At 41.4% G+C, this 26,016-nt stretch overlaps 1 protein-coding gene across 1 annotated transcript; it reads right to left on the reverse strand.

Annotated features, from left to right (window-relative positions):
- Positions 1-17,570: 17,570 nt before the first annotated feature.
- On the reverse strand, positions 17,571-22,849 carry LOC117368602 (olfactory receptor 1361-like). Its single transcript, XM_033962334.1, has 2 exons — positions 21,936-22,849; positions 17,571-17,601 (listed from the first exon to the last, which is right to left on the reverse strand). Exons 1-2 carry the CDS (start codon positions 22,847-22,849, stop codon positions 17,571-17,573), a joined length of 945 nt encoding a protein of 314 aa, XP_033818225.1.
- Between the last annotated feature and the right edge of the window lie 3,167 nt (positions 22,850-26,016).

The following is a 26,016-nucleotide window of genomic DNA, read 5'->3' on the forward strand; positions in this document are numbered from 1 at the left end:
ATGTTTAAGTGTTAACAATTCTTGATCAAGCTTTTGAGTTGTGGTCTTAGAGACTGCCAAATCCGCTGTTAAGTCTTTCAGCTCTTTAGTATGTTGAATCAATTTTCCTTCTATGTATTGGAAATTGGGACTTATAGATTGAGTAAAATTTACTATCAAATCCCATAAAGAATCTAAAGTCACTTGTGCTGGTTTCTCACAAATAGAAAATCTTTGCTGAGTGTAGAAATGCTCACCGTCCTGAGAAAAAGAGCTGTCCTGGTTTAAATCTGATTGAAATCCACCTCCGACTGCTTGTACTTCCTGGGTCTCCTCTGCAGTTGCTCCTTGGTCAGGGAACTCTGCTTCCACAGTCTCTAAGATGGAACAGGCTGCCTCTGGGTAAAGGACCTCCCCCTTCTCCGGGGTTTCCTCTGCCCCTGGAGAACTGGTTGACCGAGGTCGCGGAGGTGGGGCTCTCAAGTCGGGGCTTAGAGTAGTTTCAAGCCCAGGAGAGACAACCCCAGTCTCGCTCCGTCCGGGTGCTCCCAGCGGGCTGCTCACCGACTTGGCCTGCGCTGTTCCCTGCATCCGCCGCAACAGGTCATCTATCCTGCCGAAGGAGGGCAAATCTGAGCGCGACGAGGCACCAGCTGCGCTCCTGCCCCTTCTCTTCGGCATCTCGACAGGAAGTCGGGCCACAAAGCCACGAGTACTATGAAGAAAATAAGATAACCGCCGCGGTCTGGAGCGACGCTCTCAGGGTGTCTGTTCAGCGGCCATCTTGGATCTTCTGAGAACAATTCTTTATAAGTTCCCAACCTGGTCCACGTTTTACCCATTCAGGGCTTCCTCAGGGGTATAAAATACAAACAGTAGTCAAATAATAACATGAATGCTAAAAATGTAGAAAATATAAGGTGAGGATCCAGTCAATAAGTAGTGTATACTTGCAATAATAAATACGCCATATAAAACAAGATATGAAAGTGATCAAGCAAACAAAATCATTGTAATCATAAAAATCAAAATATAGATGGACAAGTGTGTGTCATGCAAAATCAAGAAGCAGAGGGTAGAAAAGGGGCTGAAACAATGTATATATGACAAATATGGTAGCCAGTATTGTCTGTTTTCAACTCATTCTCATATGAAAGTATCTATAATATGACATAAGGCCCTGAGTCTCTGAAGGCCTTTGAAAGTTAGGTGCTGGTAGGCACCTAGATCACGCCTGCTGGTGCCTGACTTAAATGTTTGTATTGGTTTTAATTGGTGTGATATTTGCTCATGCCAGTAAAATAATTAAAATCATATTTAAAAAAAATTAAGTGCTACTAGCGCCCTCCAAGGCCAGTGCCTGGGACCTAGCAGCACCTAGTCATGCCTAAGCCCAGATGTGGGTATGTTTAGGGATGGCACCAGACTTTGGCATCACCAGGCACTGCTGACTGCAATTGCACAATGACCCTAGGCACTGGAAGTGTAGACCTGTAACACCCTGGCCTTCATATCTGTCGCCTAGCGTCCTTGCTAGCCGCCGGTAGCCATGATTCTGTAAACAGTGCCTATGCATGATTTGACACACAACAGGTACCATCATGAGGACAGAGAGGCCTGCCAATCAGGGCAGGATTAATTCTTCAAGGGCCCATAGGCACACAAGTACACTGGGCCCCCCCTGCCCCATCCACAACCTAACCCTGCCCCATCCCCATTTATTTACCTGTTTTCTTATTTGTTTTTATGCTTGTTATTAAATGATATATATATATATATATATATATATATATATATACACACCCTTTTCCTCATCTTCTTGTCATTCTCTCCCTTCCATCCACTGTCTACCACTTCCAGAAATTTGGTCTCCCCCCTGCCATCTCTCCTTCTGCACCCCCCCTGGTCTAGCATCCGTCATCTTCCCTCTGTTCCTCTCATGGTCTGGCATCTCTCTTCTTCCCTCTCTCCTCTCTCTTCGCTTTCCTTCTCTGGTCTTCCTTCTCTATTTTCTGCCTCCATCTAAATTAAATTTTTTCTTACTATTCAGTCCTCAGTTTCCCTCTTTTCACTATGTCTACTTACAGCTTGACACCTCTTTCCTTCACCCCTCCGCTATCTCACTAACTCTATCTTCTTCCTCCCATCCAGCATATGCCCCCTATCCAGCATGTGAGAAAGCAGCAGCAGTGGTGAAGAGGTAAGGGCCCCTCACCTCTGCTGCTGCTTTCCCATATGCACCTGACGCTGATGGCACAAGTTCTCCCTACTTTCATCATCTGCCCCCCTTCTCTCCGCTTCCATCATCTACCCTTTCTCTCTCTCCACCCCAGGCCCATCTCCCTTTCTTCTCCTCACCTTCGCGCAGCGAGTCAGTCACCACACCTTTTTTCAGATTTTTTTTTTCCAAACGAAGACAGGTCCCGGGCTAGGTCCTTAGCATCTCTGATTCTGCAAGAAGTTACCAGGATGAGTCTGATATTGACTTTACTTATCCCTGGCTTCTCATATTGGTTCCTATGAGCCTCCTCCCTTCTCTCTATGTCCCCAAGTATCCACAGCACAAGCTCATCTACTCTCTCTACAAAGCATCTGGCTGATTCAGGCAACACGAAGAAGAGTTGAAAAGCAGAAAATGAAGCCAAATCCAAATGTGACAAGCAATTGAATGGGGAAAGAAAATGAAAGCAACCTTTCCATATGTCCGAAATGCAAGGCTATTTTAACCTAGGCAGAGTGACAGTCACACATTCTTAAAAATATCCATATCTAAGATATAAACCAATATCCAAAAACTTCAATAAATAAAATCTGAGCTCTCAGTTCTAGAAGCATTAAATATTTCCTTTAGAGGTTTCATATTATTGTTTGTTGGTCTCCATTTCAAAGCTGTAAAACAAAACCAAAAAGCAGAGTAAACAGGCGGTGAAATATTCTTTTGTTAAAGACAGATGAGCATCATATTTCTTATCTTCCTAGAACCACTCAGTTCTAAGAAAGAGAGGAAAAAAGGTTTCAACAAACCTTGGAAAACATGATTTGAACTTAGGTTTTTAAGAAATGAAAACTTGAAAAAGGTAAATGTAGACCTTGTGTATTCTAATAAAAAAAATACAGCCCATTAAAACTCTTATATGCTCTCAGAGGCTCCTGTCTTTCCTTGTTATACTGACATTTTTGGAGAATATTGTGTTTCCGGTCGATGCCCCTCTTGATTCTTTATTTTTTAAAAAAATCCCTTCTTAATACAGTCCATTGCTAGATTCTTGCAGCTTTGTCCAGTTTTAAAAATTCTTGTTACTTAAATATAAGCTCAGAGATAAACCATTTGATTTGTAAACATGTCTAGAGTATGGATGAGCAAGTATCGGATATTGTCTTCAGATCTGTCCGTGAGATATCCTCAGCTACTCGTATCCTTGGCTCAGGTATTTAGCCCAATCTGTTAACAGGTCTATTTTTTTCCCCAGTGGAGATACCCTCTTTTCTCCAAAAATCAAGCTGGAAAAGTGAGTTTTTTACAAAACTGTCATAGAAGGAAGCTGATATTGAAAAGGGCAAGTTAAGTACCTAAATTGCTGATTCTAGGAAGATATGAAATATGATTCTCCTCTATCATTACAAACTGAATACTTCCTTACTCTGTTTTTGTTTTGTTTTAGACCTCTGAAAGGGCACACTCGTATGTATTTCAGTACTGCCAGAGGCAGAAAGTAATAAGCCTTCAGTTTGGGAGAAGTCTCCAGTAATTTATAATTCACCTCAACATCTGCAAACTGCTCAAGCTACAGCTTCCTTAATAGATATAATTTATATATCCGTTAGACACTCCTTGAAACACTGGAATCAATTTATATTAATGATCTCTTTATTCACCACTGCAAACTTCTAAATATTTAATACAGTGCAAACGGCAATGAAATGCATCAAACTAACAGAGGGAGGTTAGTCTTTAGAACAGAATAAAGTTATCTCCGACTGAATCTTAAAGACCATACTTACAGAAAGGGCAAATAAACCACACTCTAATGGACGCTTGGCTTAAAGGTTACTATGGGCAGTCTCTTTCTGCACCTCCCCCCACTGGGCAATCCTGTTGAAAACCAAAATCGGAAACCTGACCCTTCCTCCCTCCCCCCAAACACCTTAAATGACTAGTAATGAAGAAGTATGAGCGAGCTCAGGTGTGAATTATAACCAAAGAGCTGAAATCTCCGGTTGAGTGTATCAAGCTGTTTGAAAATATACATTCCACTTAGTAAACGAGATCACACATGATAGCTTTCTACACCTGTGTTTTAAATTAGAGAATGACACGGGGAAAAAATCTGTCCCCGTCACTGCACCGTCTCCGGCCCACCATCCTCTGCACCGCCCCGTCACCGCCGTTCCTTTCACCGCCCCGTCACCGTCACCGCCATCCCTTTCACCGCCCCGTCACCGCCACTGCCATCCCATTCACCGCCCCGTCACCGTCCCCGTCTAGCACCCATTTTCTTCCCTCCGCTCCCCCATAGTCTGGCATCTGTCTTCTTCCCTTCCAGCGTCTTCTCCCCACTCTGCCTTCCACATTTCCTTTCAGGGTCTGTTCCTCTCTACCCTCTTTCAATGTCTGTTCTATTCCTTTCCACCACCACCCTTCCCTCCCTCCTTTACCATCTGTTCCTTTCTACCACCCTTCTTTCATATCTTCTATCAGTCCCCCCACCATCACTAGCAGTCTCTCTTCTCCCTTACCATGAGCAAATAGAACTTCTGAAAATTGTATTGCTGAGGCATTATTTCTAGTACACCTTTTTTTCCAGATGGATAATGACATCAATTTTATAATTCTTACTGTCTGCTCTGATTTCATTCACAATTTGGTTTGTGTTTTGTACCTGAGGATTCCATGAGGCATTTAACCTTTTCCTGTCTCTTCTGTGATTTCAAGTTGATTCCTTCAATAATGGAGTCTCAAGGCAGTAGCAGTTTTCTATTTTGGGCTCTTTTGACATTGTTTAAGGGATTTCTTGTACATTTAGTGCTGGTCTTCTTTGATGAGGTCACTACAGAATCTATTTCCAAGGAAGATAAACTTTTTCCCTTTCACCCCCTCCTTCCTTGTGTGAGCCGGAACACGCGGTCCCCGCAAGCAAGTAATTTTATATCATTTTCATTCTATTCATTCATAGAAATTAAAGTCTAGATAATGCCAGTCACATAACAAAACATGATTTTACAAAAATAATTCCCTGCACAGTCAAGCCTGCAAGGATTACTAGATGTCTTTCAGCAGCTCCCTTCCCTCCCTCCCCCTTACCTTTGTGGCCAAGTCAAAATGATCTACCAACAATAAAATTTTAAAAACACAAAGCACGCTGTACGCAGAGAAAATGTTAATTATTATTTATATTCCGCGGGTTTTCAAAGAGGTCAAGGCAGATGACTTTATGCAATGTCACCTCAGTAACAACTATACAAAAATAGACAAATATTCCCCCTCCCTTTTTACTAAACTGCGATAGCGGTTTTTAGCACAGGGAGCTGCGCTGAATGCCCCACGCTGCTCTCGACGCTCATAGGCTCCCTGCGCTAAAAACCGCTATTGCGTTTTAGTAAAAGGGGGCCATAGTGCAAAATATAGACAGCAGATATAAATTCTCAAAACGGACACATTTTGATCACTAAGTTGAAAATAAAATCATTTTTCCTACCTTTTTGTCTGGTGATTTCATGAGTCTCTGGTCCTTCTTCTGATCCTTCTTCTTTCTTCTCCTGCCCCCCCCCCTCTTTCTTTCTCTCTCCCCCTGGCTCCCCTCTTTCTTTCTGCCTTTCTTTCTCTCCCTCTTGACCCCCTCTTTCTTTCTGCCTTTCTTTCTCTCTCCCCCTGACCCCTCTTTATTTCTGCCTTTCTTTCTCTCTCCCCCTGCCCCCCTCTTTATTTTTTCCTTTCTTTCTCTCTCCCCCTAGCCCCCACAAAGCCATCGTGCCAATTTCTCCACTTCCACGATTCTTTCCCTACCCTCACCCCCAAGCCAGCAGCCGATTTCACCCTGCTCCTTCCTCGATGTCCTGAACTTCATCGGGCAGCAGCAGCATTCACAATTCACTGATGTTGCCCGCTTCAGGCCTTCCTCTCTGTTGGGTCCTGTCTTCATGAAAACAGGAAGTAGGCAGGACCCGGCAGAGAACAAGGCCTGAAGCCGGCAACAGCAGCGAATTGTAAACGCTGCTGCTGCCCGAAGAAGGTAATGGAGCACCGAGGCAGACCGCTTCTCCCTCCTCCCAGCCAAATCCCCGCTGACCCTCCTATCTCCCCCCCCGTGAACCTTTCCGACCCTCCCAGCGAGAGCAGCAAACCTCCTTCGCGGCTTTCTCCTCCCTCTGCCGCGTCACTGATGACGTCATCAGTGATGCGGTAGAGGGTGGAGAAAGTCGACGCTACTGGAGGGAGGTTTGCTGCTTTCGCTGGGAGGGTCGGAAAGGTTCACTTGGGGGGGGGAGATAGGAGGGTCAGCGGGGGTTCGGCTGGGAGGGGGGAGAAGCGGTCTGCCTCGGTGCTCCAAGGCCTGGCGCCATTACCTTTTTCGCCCCTCCCGCCCCCCCTTGGTACGCTACTGCTCTCCAGCTCTCCTTAGTTTGCCGGTTTTCTTTTTCGGCGACCGGCACGCTTTCAAAGAGCCGCGCACGCGCGGCAGCTCAAAGTTCAATCTTCTGCTCTGCTGCAACTTCCTGTTTCCGGTTGGGTCAGAGCAGAAGATTGAATACTGAGCAGCCGCGGAAAGCGTTCCGGTCGCCGAAAAAGAAAGCCGGCAAACTAAGGTGAGGTGGAGAGAGGAAGCTGGTTAAACGATCGAGCCGGCGTGCGGGTGGGCAGATGGGGGTGCGGGGACCGCACGATCCTTTATGCCTCACTACGGTGACAAGACCATTCACCGCTCCACGGGGCGGTGATGGCCTTGTCCCCGTCCCCGCAGAGGCTGCTAATTTTCATTCCCCGTTTTTGGCGGGTTACCCGCGGCTAAACGCAGTAGCTGCGGGTAAACCGCCACCGTGTCATTCTCTATTTTAAATGCTACTTCAATCTGTAGCTTCGTTAGGACCAAAGCACAACATAGTACCTCCTGCAGCAAGTGGAGCTGCTACTCGACCAAAGCTTCCCTCTGCTCTGACGTGAACCGCCCAGGTGGAAAAAGGAAGCTGTGTCAGAGGGGAAGCTTTGAGCTGAGCACCGCTTGCAACAGAACGGTTGCTGCAGCGGGGGGAGGGGGGCACCATTGCTTTGCTCACCGGGGGGCCCAAACATTGCATTGCGTTGTGGATCTTAGTTTCCCGGGGGCCCGTCGCCGTTTAAAATAAAAAAAATTCTGAGTCGTCAGTTACTCGTTTCTTCAGAGGACCCCCCCCCCCCTGACAAGTTTGGGCCCTAGGCACGTGCCTCCTGGGCCTATCCGTTAATCCGACCCAGCTGCCGATTGTGTTTAAGAAACTGTGATTTTCATGTGCTATACTGTTGTGCAACTGTCAATTTAAAGCCTCTCTGACTTGTTGATCATGGACTAATGAACTCATGAACTAACCAAGATCCAGTTTTGCACAAAAGTAATCACAATGACTGTAGTATGTGTGTGAAAGTTAGGAAGTGAGTGTGAGTGATGGGGATTAGGTTCACTGACTAAATTATTCTGATATTTATTAATAAATTAAGTATTGGTAAGTTGTAAAAGTACTGTAATGAAATGAACTATGGGAGATAAGATTAAAATTGAATTGATTCAGATAATACTTGTTTGTATTAAATATTTAATAGCTGGTTTTAAGAATTTGAATTATCCAATAAATATGTATGAGATAGATTTGCATCTCAAGGAGACAGTGCATGCAAATCTATCTCATACATATTCATTGTAGATATCCTGAAAACCTGACCTGCCTGTGGTTCTCAAGGACCAGAATTGCCTACCCTTGATATAGATACAAGAAACAGAACAAAAATGGAATTTGTTAATTTCACATATGTTTAAAACCAACAAGGCTATGTTCAGAAGAAGCACTGACTAAGATTCAAAAGGACCTTAACATATGGATTTGAATAAAAAGAGAGAGAAAATCTGGCATATCAATAAGATTCCTCTAGGTGTATGATAAAGCAAGATGGAAAGTAAAGCCAAAGTTATAGATGGAAAAAAGAGCACAGATGAAAGTGAACCACCTGATGAATGGAGTTCTTGAGGAAGGGTATACAATGAGAAAAGTAATATGATGTGTGAGCCCTGCAGAATAAATTGACTTGTGAATAAGTGAAGCATGAACTAAGAGTTAAAACTGAAATGTATAACGTCAGTCTGGGCATGGCGTATTCAGGAATGAAAGAAGGAAATTCTGGTTATGAGGTAAGATTGCAGTTTTGGCACACCTTATAGAATGGAAATGGCAAGGGATATGTTCGGCTAGAACAAAAATGAATACAGTGCAATGAGAAGAATCTATCATGTCGTAAAACTGTTGGCACAATGCGCAGCAGCAGCAGGCGGCAGCAGCAAGGAAAGCAAATAGAATGTTAGGCATGATAAAGAAGGGAATCATTTGTAGATCAGAGAGGGTTATAATGCTGCTTTATAGAGCAATGGTCAGACACTGTGTTCAACATTGGTCTCCCAACCTAAAGAAGGATATAAAACTGCTGGAAAGGGTGCAGAGACGAGCAATGAAGCTGGTTAAAGGTATGAAGAACTTGGAATACGAGGAATGACGTAGGAGACTGGGATTGTTCTCCCTTGGGAAGAGGAGACTACGAGGGGATATGATCGAGACTTTCAAAATACTGAAAGGAATCGACAAAATAGATCAGGAAAATAAGTTATTTATAATGTCCAATGTGACACAGACAAGAGGACATGGACTGAAGCTGGGGAGGGACAAGTTCAGGACAAATATCAGGAAGTTCTGCTTCACGCAGCGAGTGGTGGACACCTGGAATGCTCTCCCAGAGGAGATTATTGTGGAATCCACGGTCCTAGGATTCAAAAGCAAACTAGATGCACATCTCCTTACAAGAGGCATATAGGGATAAGGGTGACTAAAATTACGCCAGGTGTACACCTGGCTGGGCCTCCGCATGTGCGGATCACCGGACTTGATGGACCGAAGGTCTGATCCGGTGATGGTGGTTCTTATGTTCTTATAAACTTTGCCTGGAGATGACTTTATCATATTTGGTCCTCTCTTTAGATCATGCTTCCTAGTAGCCTAACAGTTCAAAGCAGATATTTGGTATTTTGCCCAAGTCTTTAACACAGATCAGATGCCTTTTTGTCCTCAGTTACTGGGACCAGTGAAGGTACTGCTTGCTAATCATTGCTAGTCAAGGTATGGCTTGCTCTGGATCAGGTTTGTTTGTTCATGCTTTCTGGGCCTCTTGATCACCCTTTTCCTTCCCCATTCTCTCCTCTGGTAGAATTTATTTAGTCCAAATTCAGTCCATTGTTGCTAGTCCTCTAAAATGTCTCATTGTGTTAACAAAATGGCAAAGAATAAACATAAACATCAAAACTTTTCCTTATTGCCACTTGTAATACAGAAAAGATGTACTTGCCTCATATTCCCTCATGATTGCTCCTCCCACTTTATTCCACTAATCTTTAATCAGAAAATAATGGTATATATTGAAGAACTAAGGCCAGTACTGGGCAGACTTGCATGGTCTATATCCCATATATGGCCATTCGATTGAGGATGGGCTGGGGAGGTCTTCAGTGGCTGGGATGGTTTAGATGGGCTGGAGTGAGATATGATGGAGACTTCAGTAGATGTAACCTAAACACAATACCGGACAGAGCTCTGGCTTTCTGGCCCAGAAATATCTAGGAAAAAGGACAGTTTAAATTAAAACAGTAATTTAAAGAGAGGGTATGGTTGGGCAGACTGGATGGACCATTCGGGTCTTTGTCTGGTCTCATTTACTATGTTACTATGTTTCCTTTTATTTTTCTCCAATTATGATGGACCAATTTTATTACATCCTATTATCCTCCTCATTCAGGTTTTAATACGCCCAGATCCTCAGCAACACCACTCTGGCCTCGATAAACTCTAGGTATATGATACAGCAAGTTTATCGAGCCCAGAGTGGTGTCACTGAGGATCTGGGGGTATTAAAACCTGAATGAGGAGGATAGCAGAATGTACTAAAATTGCTCCATCTTAATTGAAGTCATAAGAACGTCCTTATTTACATATATACATAACATTTTACCCTCCTTGTCCAATCCATCATCCTTTCCAGATTGGACTATTGCAACTCTATCTATTTAAGCCTAACTAAGAAAAACCTCCACAGACTCCAACGGATTCAGAATGCCGCGACCAAGCTCATCTTCGCTAAAAGTAAATTTGACCATGTCTCCCCGCTCCTGGCCAAGCTCCACTGGCTTCTGATAATCGCCAGGGTCTACTATAAATGCGCCTGCTTAACTTTCAAAATCCTATATGGTATCCTCCCTCCCTTTATCCCTCTTTCTTGGAATTCCTCAAACCCTAATACCACCAAATCCTTCCACAAATTAAAACTATCCTTCCCCTCACTAAAAGGCATTTCCCACACAGAAAAGCTAGGGACCTCCCTCCACTTCAAAATCACTGAGCTCTGGAACAACCTTACCTCCCCACTTCGGAACTTGAGCTCTCTCCAAGTTTTCCGCAAACATCTGAAAACCTGGCTTTTCTCAAAAAATGTAAGTCTCCCTCCAACTTAGGAATCAAGAAAACTCTTATATCTTGGCATCCCAAGTCCTCTAAATTTTCTTCACACTTCTACCTCTAACCCTCTATTGTAGTTCCTTCCTATTTCTCCTACTGTAAACCGCGTCGAGCTCTACGAACGTGGAGATGATGCGGTATACAAACCTAAGGATTAGATTAGATTAGATTAGATATATTTTTCTGTAAGATAAGTGCAACCTAGCAATCCTTTTATTTTTCTGTTACTTTTTTTCTTTTTGCCTTACTGTAATTTTGTCCATCCTAATCTTATCTGTAACAACCTTTCTGCTTATTGATCTGTACGATTTTATTTTATTAATTGATTCATTATAAAATTTCCATTCCATTTAAAACCTAAGCAGATTACATTAAAAGCACATACATAAGCTCTTACAAATACTTCAAAAGAACACAATTTCAGCTCATAGTACAATCCCTAATCCTAGGTATACTAGATTATTGAAACATCCTCTACCTCACCTGCCCTGCAATAATGACCAAACAATTTAAAATACAGCCCTAAGACTCGTCTATTCTTTAAGGAAACACGACCACGTTACTGAAGCATTCATCAACTCACACTGGCTCCCAATCCAGGAAAGAATACTATTCAAATTTTACTGCATACTGTTTAAAACTATAAACGGAGACAGCCCAACCTACCTAAACAACCAACTCATCCAAACTACCTCAACCAGCCATAGAAAAACTCACACTCCATTCACACACTCTCCAATCAAAGAAGTTAAACGGAAAAAACTTTACGACAGCCTCCTAGCTACTCAAGCAGCAAAACTAGATAAGCAAATCTCCAATCTGCTGACAACAACCACAGAAAAGAAATAAAAACAATACTGTTCAAGAAATCCCTGAAAAAGTCTTAACATCATGAATACCTTTCTTTGTTCTATCTTCTTCCGGATTCTCTGACACTACCTGATCTATTCTTTACCTTCACTAGACATGACCAATGATCCTCTTTTGTAATCCGCCTTGAACCACAAGGTAAATGGCGGAATAGAAATCTTTAATGTAATGTAACATTGAAAGCAACATGTCAGCTATCACATCTAATGCATATTCTATCAGAATATCTAATTATATACAACTTATCTAGAAAAGTATTCCACATTAACTGCTTGTACAAGTAAATGAGTTTTAAATTCCTTCCTAAAAGATTTCAAGTCCTTGCAGAGTCTCAAGCAACCTGGCAGTCAATTCCACAATTGTGGGCCTGCTACCGAAAAACTATGTAGAGTATTTCCCGTCTACTGACTTTATTTTTCTTAATTCACTAGTCAGAATAAGTATTTTGTCTCTTCCACCTGTATTTTATACAAAGATGACTCTATGGGTGTTGTGAAGTGAGCAAATACTACGGTATACAATTAACTTATGTTAAAAGTAAAACATTTGCTTCCCTTTCTATCTTATGTATATGTATTACATAATATTTGTGATGCAATAGAAAAATATGTTCTATCATTCACACACCCTGTTGAAAACTTATATGAGAATTTGTTAGTTAGATTTGTCAGTTAGATTTTTTTCATTTTTCTGTTTCTATTTGAAAAGTGAAAAGATGTTCAAAATATTATTGTACACTTAAATATCAATCCTTCCCCCTTTTATCATGCTCAGCAGAGCAAGCTAAATGCTGAGCCACCCATTCTAATCCTATGGACAGCTTGTCATTTAGCTTTCACTACTTGGCAGCACAGCTTGATAAAAGGAAGGGTTACTTTTTAACATAATATTTCATTCTAATAATGCACATCATTGTGCCTTTTAGAATTCTCCCTGTCCCATACTGAGATCTACACATATTTGTTATTACATCTCAGTCATGTCCTGCAGAATCTGCTGTTACTCTTTTTATTTCTTCTCTGGACTCCCTCATTTACTTACTTCAGTTTCTATGTTCACATTTTTCTTCAGTTACAGAAATTGATTGTGAGTGAATATTTTTTTTTTCTCTGCTCTGAGTGCTTAATGTGACTGTGATTATATAATCTCCCAAAGAAAACAGAGTTCATTCTTGGGAATCCCTAATGTTCTCACACAGGAGTAAAGGAATCTCTTGAGTTTCCTGCAATTTCATTAGTACCTTTGAAACAGGACTTTCACTTACTAGAACAAACTCTTGATGTATTTAATTGATTAGCATGTTTAATTCATAGTGAATATATTATACAGTAGTGTTATCTATACTATGATTCATTATTTTTGTGTTAATAAAATTAAAATAGAAAATAATAAAGTATTTTATTGATCTAACTTAATTCATTTTTGACTAGATTTCAAAAGCTATAACTTTCTTGGAACAAGGTGATTGGGTCTATAAAAAGGGGATGATGCTGGGGCTGGGGCTTATACGAGTGACTGTAGCAGATGCTGGGGTGGGAAAGAGGCAATTGCTCACAGATGCAGGTGGTAGAAAAGGAGAAGAGGTCAGATGCTGCAGATTATAGAGAAGTGAGAAAAGAGAGTAGGACAATGTGGGCATAGTTTGGGGGGAATGAGGGGACACTGATTCCCCCAAAAGACTGTCAACTTTGGTTGAAGTAGCAATTTTTTGTTTGTTTGTTTTCTGGCTGGAATTTCCATTGATGCAGCATTTTTCTCTCTGACCTTCAACCCCACAGGGCCCAGTATTACTACCCCACCCCCCATACACACACACACACATACACACACACACACTCTGGAGTCCTCTGATCTTCTGGGCCTCTAGTAACCTCAGCAAAGAAAGACTGCTGCTTTTGGCTCTACAGCACAGTTCTTCAACCACCGGTCCATGGACCGGTGCCGATCCGCAAACAAAATCTTGCCTGCCGCGAAGGATTCGGTCCCCGCCGCAACGAAAGGCCGTCGTCAGCTGACTTGCAACTTCCTGTTGCAGTCGCTGTGCCGAAACTCCTGCCTTCACCGGGACTCCTGCCTTCCACCGCGTTTGCCTCCTGCCTTGTCTCCGCACCTCCAAACCAGCAGCGGTAGCTCTGTATGCTTTTAACTTCGGCACAGAGCTGCCCCTAATCAATAGTTTAGCGCGGTTTCATAAGGCAGCCTCGGGGCCTTTGCTAGGCCGGCCCACATCGCATCATCGAAGCGGGCTGGCTATCAAAGGCCCCGAGGCTGCCTCATGAAACCGTGCTAAACTATTGATTAGGGGCAGCTCTGTGCTTAAGTTAGAAGTACACAGAGCTGCCACTGTTGGTCTGGACTCTTGGGCCGCTGAAGGAGGGCAAAGAGCAGCTGTCCTGGAGGTTTCCCTTCCTCTCGCCTTTGCAGGTCCCTTTTTTCCACCTTTTTTTTTTTTTCCTTCAAACGGCAACGGGCCCCAGCATCAACATCAATCAAGTAAGTTCCACTGTTCCTTGCAAGCGGTTCTGCTCGGCCAAAGCTTCCCCTCTGACATGAGCCACCCTCAGGGGAAAGAAAGTGACCCACAAAGGTGAGGGGAAGGGGGGCAGATGATGGAAGTTGGGGGGGAGAGAGAGAGAGAGAGTGAAGGGGCAGATGATGGAATGGAGGAGATGAGAGAGAGAGAAGGGGACAGATGATGGAAGTGAGAAGAAGGGAGAGAGAGCAGAAGGCAGATGGATGTCAGTTGAGAGGGGAGAGCAGATGCTGAATGGAAGTGGGGAAAGAACACATACTGGATGGAAGGAGGAGATAAATAAAGGGGAAAGAAAATAATAAGATAATGGAGGGGTGAGGGAAAGGGGTGACAAGCTGTGCGTAGACACAGTGAAAAGAGGGAAACGAGACTAAATAGTAAGAAAGAATTTAATTTAGATGGAGGCAGAAAATAGAGAAGGAAGACCAGAGAAGAAAAGGGAAAAGAGAGCAGAGAATGATATGAGATCTGAGTGGAGGAAATGAGAAGAGAGATATGCTAAAAACCACAGGGGGGAGGGAAGGATAGAGATGCCAGACCATGAGGGGAACAGAAGGAAGATGATGGATGCCAGACCAAATTGGGGGGGGGGGGCAGGAGGAGAGATGGCAGGAAAAGACAGACAGTGAATGGAAGGGGCAGATGCTGGACTGAAGAGACAGAGAAGGTTATCATGCTGTTGTACCGGGCCATGGTACGCCCTCACCTGGAGTACTGCATCCAGCACTGGTCACCGTACATGAAGAAGGACACGGTACTACTCGAAAGGGTCCAGAGAAGAGCGACTAAAATGGTTAAGGGGCTGGAGGAGTTGCCGTACAGCGAAAGATTAGAGAAACTGGGCCTCTTCTCCCTTGAGCAGAGGAGATTGAGAGGGGAAATGATAGAAACATTCAAGGTACTGAAGGGAATAGACTTAGTAGCTAAGGACAGGTTGTTCACCCTCTGCAAGGCAGGGAGAACAAGAGGGCACTCTCTAAAGTTGAAAGGGGATAGATTCCGTACAAATGTAAGGAAGTTCTGTGGTAGAAAGCTATAACGCTCTTCCAGAGGCTGTTATAGGGGAAAACACCCTCCAAGGATTCAAGACAAAGTTAGACAAGTTCCTGCTGAACAAGAACGTGTGCTGGTAGGGCTAGTCTCCGTTAGGGTGCTGGTCTTAGACCAGAGGGCTGCCGCATGAGCGGACTGCTGGTCATGACGGACCTCTGGTCTGACCCAGCAGTGGCAATTCTTATGTTCTTAGGGCAGACACTGGCTGGAAGAGAGTGAAAAGGCAATGAAAGCAGAAACCAGAGACGACAAAAGGTAAAACAAAATAATTTTATTTCTATCTTGTGATTCAAATATATCAGATTTGAAATATGTATCTTGCTAGACATAATTGGGGAGTGCAAAGCCCAGGCAGTGCTTCTTTAGCTTCCAGCTGGCTTAGGGCTCTCTCTGACCAGGGGGCAGTTGCCCTAGTTCCACTCCCCTAACACCATTCCTGTCATGTGTGACTGTGGTATTCTGTTACTTGATATGTGTGTAGCATTCTGTAATAATTTGGCTTATTCAGTTTTCTTGATAGTAGAGGGGATATATGTGAAGGGGAGGGGAGACAGGGGTTTTGTTGATCTTTGCCCTGTATTATTTGTATTTATAAAATGACAATTGTATAGAATATTGTTTCTTTTTATACTTTAATAAAATATGTTCAGTATAAAATTATAACTATTTGAGGCTTGTGCGGATGGGATCAGATGGTTTGTGGGACCGAGCTCGCGGGGACGGGGCGGCGATGGTTTTAAAAAAAAATTTCAATCTTAGTAGTTTGCCGGTCCACGAAATAATTATTTTATTTCCGCCGGTCCATAGGTGTAAAAAGGTTGAAGAACACTGCTCTACAGCTTCATGTTCCTTCTGGAATGACATTCCTAAATATTTATGTGCAGAGCTCTCATTCCTAAGTTTTAAGGAATGGTTAACAAGATTAAGAATGTTATAATGCCCCTGCAACGCTCCATGGTGCGACCTCATCTGGAGTATTGCATTCAATTCTGGTCTCCTTAGCTCAAGAAAGATATAGCGGCGCTAGAAAAGGTTCAAAGAAGAGCGACCAATATGATTAAGGGGATGGAATTCTTCTCGTATGAGGAAAGACTAAAAAGGTTAGGGCTTTTTAGCTTGGAAAAGAGACAGCTGAAGGGAGATATGATTGAAGTCTACAAAATCCAGAGTGGAGTAGAAAGGGTAGAAGTGGATCGATTTTTTTCACCTCATCAAAAATTACAAAGACTAGGGAACACTCGATGATGTTACAGGGAAATACTTTTTAAAACCAAAAGGAGGACTTTTTTTTCACTCAGAGAATAGTTAAGCTCTGGAACGCGTTGCCAGAGATTGTGGTAAGAGCGGATAGTGTGGCTGATGTCAAGAAAGGTTTGGACAATTTCCTGGAGGAAAAGTCCATAGTCTATTAATAAGACATGGGGGAAGTCATTGCTTGCCCTGGATCGATAGCATGGAATATTGCTACTCCTTGGGTTTTGGCCCGGTACCAGTGACCTGGATTGGCCACTGTGAGAATGGGCTACTGGGCTTGATGGACCATTGGTCTGACCCAGTAAGGCTATTATTATGTTCTTAAAGATCATTTATCCACCTAGAATAATTGTAACCACTTTGCCACCCTCTGCAGTGAGTACACCATGTTCACTCTTATGTCTTATCATCTAATTTCACTCACCCCCCCCCTACCTTTTGTTCCCTCCCTGAGTTAATTTTAAACTATGATTCCATTTCTGGATTTTTTACTAAACACTTGTGAACCAATTTTACCTATTGTTTCTCTCCATTAACCTATTCTCTTATGTTTACATTTGTAATTTGTTTAGATATATATATTATTTCTGAACTGTGAACTGTGAAGCTAGAGCTTAGACAGGGAAAATGAGGAGAGACGCTAAACCTTCAGGGGGGAATAGAGAGAGAAACAGAGATTTTGGAATGCGGAACATAGAAAAATGGGACGAGATTGGGAAATATGCTGACTCCATCAAGAAAGAGAGAGAAAGAAAGAGAGATGGGGGCACAGGAGAGAAAAAGGAAAAGATGCTGGTCCTGGAGTTGGGATACAAGGAGAAATGGGAAAGAAGAGGGAGAAGATGGAGAGAGGGAGGAACACAGGAAGAAGGATGGGGGAATAAGAATGGGAGTTGGAGAGGGGATATGCTAGACAGGACAGACACCGAAGGAATGACAGTGGACATGAAGAGAGGAGAATGAACAGGAGATATTAGAAGGCAAAAGATAGATGGGACTAGGGGTGTGGCTAGGGGAAAGGGACATAGCAGAAATGGTTGAGACCAGGGAGTGAGAGGAAGGAGCTTAAGATGATTGGTTCTCTGGGATTTGAGTGGAGGGGATAGTACAGAAAATGGATGGGTCTAGGAGGGAAGGCTCCTTATGGATCCTTATTGATCTTTATTGAACAAGTGGTCAAGAGAGGTGGCAACATATTATTAGAGACTTTGCCTTGATAAAGCATTCTGCAAAATATTTTGGTGTAGAATATCTCTAAGACTACATATAAAAGCTAAGTACTAGTTAAAAATGAAATAATTCTAATAAGTTATTGCAAAATATTTATATATTCTAAAATATACCTAATATAATGGAAAATTAAATATAAGATCTGGTGACAATTTAACATGTAAAGCTCTGTATAATGAAAAGAATTGAACACAGAATGGTGTTGCTGAGGTTCAAGGTTATAGTGGTGGGCGTTTGTGGAGGAGGATACTATAATGGTGGGATCTTTTATTTTGAGGATAGCACATATTTACAAAAGAGCACCTAGATATAATTTTAGCATTTATATTGTAGCCACACTGTAGCCCAGTACCCTACCTTTTGTTTTTTCCTTTTTACTTAACAAACCCTATAATGTAACTATACCCGCTTCCCTCTCTTTCATGTTAGTCATAATAAGTATACATTGTTACTACGTCAAATTTTTTTATTGTATTTTATTATATTATGTACATTGCTTAGAAATTGTAATAGGCGATTTATCAAAAGCAGAAATAAACTTGAAACTTGAAACTTGAAACTCTACAGCACTCCAAGTGGTTACACAAAAGTAGTACACCAGCGTGTGACCCGAGATGGAGTCACCCTGCAGGACTGGACTGAAACTAAGCAGGAACAGAAAAATCAAAGGCACAACAATTGAAGTTCATAGGAAAATAATTCAATTTTACTCATTCCTTCATAAAGGTAAGAAGTTCATAATTACAGCTACAAAAATGTCAGAATACCAAAACAGCAGCAAAGCAAAAATGCCACAAAAGCAGCTGAGTCTTCAGCTCTCCTCAGAGCCAACAAGCCTACTACCAAGCAGCTTGTTCAATTTTCACAGCATTCAGTTCAATGCACTGACTTCCACAATTCACAGTAATTAAAGAAAATAAGTAAAGCCTCTGGCAACTTTATGTGACTGCCAGGAAAGGAGAGTGACACAGGTTTTGTAATAATAAAGCCACAGGTATGGCCTTCAAAATCCCACCCAGGGTATTAACAAAACCTCTATCCAATCACACTCCTAGCTTTCCAAAAACAAACATCCAAAATAGTCCAAACAGCAAACAGTCAAAAATACACACTCACTGTTTGCAGCTTGAGGCCCAGTCCACCTGCATGGGCTCAGGACAATCAGTTTCACAGCCTGCACAAGCCTCTTGATAGTCCATGGGCTCCACACCCAGGAATGGCAAGTCTTCAGCTTGCCCAGTCTCTGTTAGCTCCATAGGCATGGGTCTATTGCTCCTGTTTGGCCCAGGTGGTTCCTCAGGGAGGCAAGGTCTGAACTTCCTCCCTAGCCGGCCTCCCGGATTGATTTCTACTACTGGCTTACATACTCTAGGGGCGTGCCCTGTTCTGGGTGAATCAGCAGACCTGCCTGGGGTTCTTGAGCTCCCCCGGTGGCAACTTGTGCACAGATCTCCTAACTCCTCCTCAGACAATTCAGGCTCCCCCTGCTGGTCAAAGGCATTATTAACAGAAACATGACCCTGGGAGATCTTGGAATTTCCCTTCCGGGTTTTCCCTTTTACTTTTTCCACTGACTTAACTGGGACCTTGGCGGGCCTTGTGTCTGACTGGTCACAATATATATGTCCCGGATTCTATAAAAAAAGAGCATGCAAATTGACATTTAAGGCCTGATTCTGAAAGTGATACCCGCTGCGGCAGTCACCTTCAAAACAGGCACTTGCTGCGTCTCAATCATCATCAGGCTCTATGACCTAAATTGTGTCTTTTTTTTTTTTTTTAAACAATTTTTTTAAACAAAGGTGCCTTAAATTTAGGCTAGTCTCATGCCTATGGAGGCACATAGTTATGCCTAAGGCCACTTCCAGCGCAAACCATGCCCACACCAGCCTTAGCCATCCATAGGCTTACCTATATACCTCTGTAGGTACAAGACCGGAGCCTAAGAATGGAGCCTGCATTTTTTTAAAAAACATTCATCACGATTGGTTTATTAGATGGTGGTAGGACGCCTACCTCCGTCTAACTTTGGGAAGTCATTTGGAGAATTTGACCCTTATTATCAAAAGTTATAAGCCCTGTTTGGAATAAGGGTAGTATATGCATGCAAATTAATATAATAATTGACTGTTAATTGGACATAGCCAATTATAGGCCATAATTTGCAGCTGTGCACATAGCTGCCTTCTGTTGCTATTCTATAACCTGGGCATGTAAATTCAAGAGTACACATCTATAAAGAGGTTGTTGACATAGAAGAAGCATGGGCGGGTCAGGGGCATGTCCAGAATGTGGTCCACAAGTTACAGAATACATGATACATGAACATTTGGCACATTTAAGCACCTGCATTATACTAGCTTTTGAGCTGCTATAAATGGGGGTGTCTAAATGGACATGTGTCAATGCAGACTTAGTTGTTATTCTATAATGGAAAGAACATACATACTTTCCATTATAGAGCAGCTTCTTAGTATGAAGTTTCCCAGCATCTAAATGTTGGCACTCTATATAGCATCTACTCCACAGTGTACATTTACATGTATATATATGTGACCATCATACCAACTTGACTCCTAACCAATAAAGATAGTACAGCAAATAAGCAAAAGCCTCTTTAAAGGAGTCATTAAAATTAACTCTTCTCTTGAGGAAGTGTGCCTGCCTGAAACACTGCAAATGGCTGTGGGGCAACCCCTCTCCGCCCCCAATAAAAGATCTGATGTATATGCTCAGACCACATGAAACTGCCATTGTAGAATAGAGGTTTAGAGGCACATTATCAATGCAGACTTATAAAGTTATAAAGTGCTTTGAAAATGAGCCCTTTAGCGTTCAAATTTTTGGAATCTATAGTTTTGATGGCATTTCATGAATTTAATTAGCTAAGCGGTCCTTTGCCCCTGAAAGAAGTATATGAAAAACTAAGAACTGGTCACCTAAATAAATTATCAAAATAAATAATAAATAATAATACAAGTCAATAAAGGACATCAGTATGAGCCTTAAATAGGTAACATGCGGTGTATAGGCTCAGGCTATTTCTCATAGGTGACTAGCACCAGAACCTCAGTCCAAATGAGAATCGCCTCATACATCATTAAGTCCTTTTAAAGTGACTGAAAGCACATTTTTTTCACATTGTGATGTTTTTGGGAGTTTTTCTATTTTTAATTATTTATTAAGATTCTTCCCCTGAAAATAAGTTTTTTCCTATCTTAGCACTCCACACTTTTTACCTTTCGGTCACTTTAAAAGGACTTAATGATGTATGAGGCGATTCTCATTTGGACTGAGGTTCTGGTGCTAGTCACCTATGAGAAATAGCCTGAGCCTATACACCGCATGTTACCTATTTAAGGCTCATACTGATGTCCTTTATTGACTTGTATTATTATTTATTATTTATTTTGATAATTTATTTAGGTGACCAGTTCTTAGTTTTTCATATACTTCCTTCAGGGGCAAAGGACCGCTTAGCTAATTTTTATTTATTTTTGTATTGGACAGTATTGGCTATTCTAGTCCCTTTGGGTTACAAATCCTTTTTGCTATTTCATGAATTTAACCATATATGTGTCAGAGATGCACCATTGGCATCTACATTTGTGAATTTTCAAGGACAAGGACAAGGAGTTCCTCTTGGAAGATTTCTCCATGGATGGTAAGTACACATAGCACTGCAAAGAACTGTTTGTGAGGACAATAGAGACAAAAAGGTACCTGCTTATAGCATATCTAAACTATTTTAGTTGTTTATAGTTTATAGTTTATTGATTTATATCCCCCTTTACAAAGGGGGTTACAAAACGTACATACATAATATTATCACATCACAAACAATTAACAAATCTAACAAACAAAGCATTTCAGCGACCAGTGCCTCCAAATATATTAAAGCTTCAATTCCCATATTTCATCTTACCAAACAAATACTTTTTCAGTAATTTCTTAAAATTGCATAAATTTCCTTGCTCCCAGATGTATAGAGGGATCTCATTCCATGCCTCTGAGCCTTTACATGAAAACATACCTGCCACAGAAAAGCAGCATATCAAATCCACAACCCTTTATCTGATCCTCTATGGTGGGAGAAGGAGACTGCATAAAACTTAAGGCCCTTCCAAAACTCAGTTAGTATGCAAAGTTAATCAAATCCAAGATGGAACAGAATAAGCACTTAGAAAGAAAGAAAAAATTAGTTTATTTTAATGTTATTAATGTAAGTAAATCTTCTTTGGACAATGTTTACCCACTAAAATATCTTTTTTTATATAGGACTCTCTTCAGTGCCATTTTCACATCTCTGTTCCTGAGGCTATAGATAAATGGGTTGACCATGGGTGACAGCACGTTGTACACTACACTAGCAATCTTGTCTTTTTCCAAGGAATAGCTGGAAGAAGGTCTGAAATACATAAAAATAACTGTCCCATAAAAGAGAGTTACCACAGTGAGATGGGAGGAACAGGTAGAGAAGGTCTTCCACCTTCCACTAGTTGACTTCATCTTCAGGATTTTAGTGATGATGTGAATATAGGAGATCAGGATAATAAAGAATGGTAGCATTCCTAGCAATGAGGCCTCTGTGAAGATCACCAGTTCATTAATGGAAGTGTCTGTGCAAGAGAGTTGTAATAGTGGTGTAAGGTCACAGAAGAAGTGCTGGATCTCATTGGACTTACAGAAGGAGAGTCGGCATACCAGCAATGTATGCAGCAAAGCATTCAATATGCTGATGATCCAAGAAGCAACTGAAATATTTAAGCATACCTTCTTGCTCATTATTTTGATGTAATGCAGTGGATTACAGATGGCAACAAAACGGTCATAAGCCATGGTAGACAGGAGTAGAGATTCTGTTCCCCCCAAAGCAATGAAAAAATATAGTTGGGTAATACACTCAGAGACAGAGATAGTCTTGGAGTCAGAGATGAGGTTACTTAATAATTTGGGTACAGTAACAGAACTGAAACACATGTCCACAAAAGATAAATTACAAAGAAAGAAATACATGGGAGTATGAAGCTGTGAGTTACCAGCAATCACTAAAATCATGGTTCCATTTCCCAGTAGGTTCATCATATACATTAACAGAAATACATGAAAAAGAAGATTTCTTAGCTCATCAAGTTCTGTGAGACCAAGAAGAAGAAATTCAAACACTGCTGTCTGATTTTCCCATTCCATTTCTATTCTCTTGGTATAGAGATCAATCAAAACATTAAAAGAACCATGTCAAAGGTGAGACATCTCTAGAAAATTCACATTTCATCTTCAGGGGAATACTTGGAGAAACTATGAAAATGTCTGAAAAAGAATTAAAAAAAAGAAAATATATCTCTTTATAAATGCTAATAAAAAGTAAGATAATGAGACAAAAACTAGGCAAGTAATATCACACATTTCTAACTATAACACTGAAAAAAAATCCGCTGAGAGCTATTCTAGATATGGCACTTATAGAAGCGTTTTACAGGATAGCACTTATGCCCAGGAATTGTGTCTAACTTCAGGCATGTCCATTTGAACTAAATGAAATGTGGTGCAACTCCTGGTGTCCAAAATATGCCCAGTTCTCCCTTATTCTGTAATTAAACATGTAAATTCTAGGAATGCCCCCAACCCAATCTTGACCCTCTCATTTCTGTGCCCCCAAATCTGTGTGCGCAACTCAAAGTACTACAGAATCCAGGGGACAATATCTAAGAAGATGAATTACTGGTGTATAATATGTAACACACTTTGATTGTACCACAGAAAGGTGTCATATCAAAAGCATTTCCCTTACCCATATCAATGAAGATTCAATAATAGATTCAGAATTTGACCTTTCCTACTTACTATGCTACGTATATTTCTCTTGCTGATCTTTAACTTAAGCTTTCCTAACCGCAGTTCAATATCCTAAATCTGTGTCTTTGAAATCCAACCTGACTTTACCCTCCCTGTTCTTCTTTTGTCTTTCAGTTTCATAAATACTGTTGAGATGCTCAAGCTACAAGTTTCTAGAGTTTCCACTTTTTCATTCTTCCTGTAAGGGAGGTGCTTAACTGCTTTGGGTAAATCTTTTCATGAAAAGTTGGTTAATAAGTCCAAATAAGTCCAGTTTGCTTAGGAATCTTCAGAATTTGGCTCAGTTTTCAGATTTATTCATTTATTTGGATGTATGAACCACCTTTATGAAGAGATTCACCCAAGGTGATGTACAGCAAATACAATTCAACATAAAACTTACATTTTTGTTAGCAACTTCACAGTAGTAAAATGACCACATATAAACATAATTGACATTAGCACATTGAAACTTAATAATAGGATTACCTGAAATAGTTTCACAAATACTGCATACTTATTAACAACACTGAAATTCAATTAGCAGAAATATAATACAATGTCAGCATAATACTTATGAAACAAATAATAAGCACACATAACATTTAAATAACTTAGATATGATGTTTATGCTTTTCTACAATACAGCTTATCATATAGCCAAGGAGCCAAAATGCAGATAATAGATAAGGACAAGATGAATAGAACAGAGTCAGTTGGATTAAACAGATGGGTGGCTAATTTCAAGATAAGTTGTTTGTACAGTTAAACAAGATGAAAAGAACAGATCTAAGTTACAATATGAGTAGCAAGCTAGTCCTTGTGCAGAACGTGGGGGTGATTCTAAAAATGGTCATTACATTACATTACATTACATTAAAATACATTTCTAGACCGCAGTACCTTCCATATCGATGCAGTTTACATCATCAAGAGACTGTACATCATAGTGAAATACAAGAGAAATATAATCTTTCTTACTTTCCTAAGAATCTTACAAAAAGAGATGTCTTTAATAGTTTTTGGAAATGCATATATGAAATCGAAGAAGCAAACAAAATACGCAGTTCTGAATACCAACTAGCAGCCTGATATGCAATTGTTTGATGCAAAAATTTCCTGTAGACAGCAGTAGGCATCCTATTGCTGTCTGGCAGCCAAACATGACCCATGCTTTTGGAAAAAAAAGTCTCCCGAGGAAGGAAGCCTACACTGTGGGCATATGTTGTGGGTCTAGGGAGACGCTTAGTGATACTTAAGCTTGCTGAAGGCTGAACATGGATGTGGTTTCACCAGACGTGGCCTTAGGCGAGTTTAAGCATCTCTACGCTTTTCCCTAGAGATGCGACAGAAGCCTAAAATATAAGCCTGCAAATGCTTCAGAAAGTCCTGTCGGTTCAGCTGATCTGGGGGGAAATATCACTGCCACGATCAGTGTCACAGGACTCCCCCACACCCCAACATCCACGTGGCTGGAAGGATGTCCACTCCCTCATGACTAACACCACTGACTCTTCCACCCCCAACACATCTGCCTTATTTACCTGGGTCAATCAGGGCCTTAGGACTCCTTCCCAGTGCATCCTGGCATATCATGGGAGTGGCCTAAGACTCCAATTAGTCCAGATACTATAGGCCTTGGTGTCTCAATTGGCTGCAGATTTGGATATCGGCTATAGGGCTGCATTTGCCAAAATGCATGATGACTTAGGAAAGTCTGTGCATGATGAGTTCCCAAACAACTTATTGATCTGCACAAGCAACAGCATGTGGAGCTTGTGACCCAGTTCCTCAGCCGGTGTGAAGAAGATGGAGAGAATTGTCATCAGTGATGAGACATGTGTGTATCACTGCGTCTCAGAGAGCAAAAGTCAAAGCATGATGAAGTAAAGGAAGTGGTGCTCACCAGGCTTCAGGAGCAGCTGTAGAACTTCTCTGCAGGAATGCAGAAGTTAGTTGAATGATACAACAAAAGCATTGTCTTTCATGGGAACTATGTGGAAAAGTGATATGTTGAATTGCTCATAGTTACAGTACTTACAGTAAATGGCCGTCATGTGGGGAATGACCCATAAAAGGACATGCTAAATGCACTCTTTGCTTCAGTTTGGTGGTGTGTACTTTGTTGATAGGCATGTACAAGGGTAGGGCATAGGCAGAGTTCTTAACTATGCACATAGATTATAAATTCCACTAATCTACATGCAAATTCGATTAATCTAGGAGAGGACATATCTGCGAGATAGGCATGATTGATGCCATTTAACAGCTATAAATAGAAGTAATAATAATAATAATAATAACTTTATTTTTATATACCGCCTAGAAGTCGCAAGATTATAGGCGGTATATAAAAATAAAGTTATTATTATTATTATTATTACTTCTATTTATAGCTGTTAAATGGCATCAATCATGCCTATCTCGCAGATATGTCCACTCCTAGATTAATCGAATTTGCATGCAGATTAGTGGAATTTATAATCTATGTGCATAGTTAAGAACTCTGCCTATGCCCTACC

Source organism: Geotrypetes seraphini, chromosome 1 (assembly GCF_902459505.1).
Source record: "Geotrypetes seraphini chromosome 1, aGeoSer1.1, whole genome shotgun sequence".
Classification (NCBI taxonomy): Eukaryota; Metazoa; Chordata; class Amphibia; order Gymnophiona; family Dermophiidae; genus Geotrypetes; species Geotrypetes seraphini.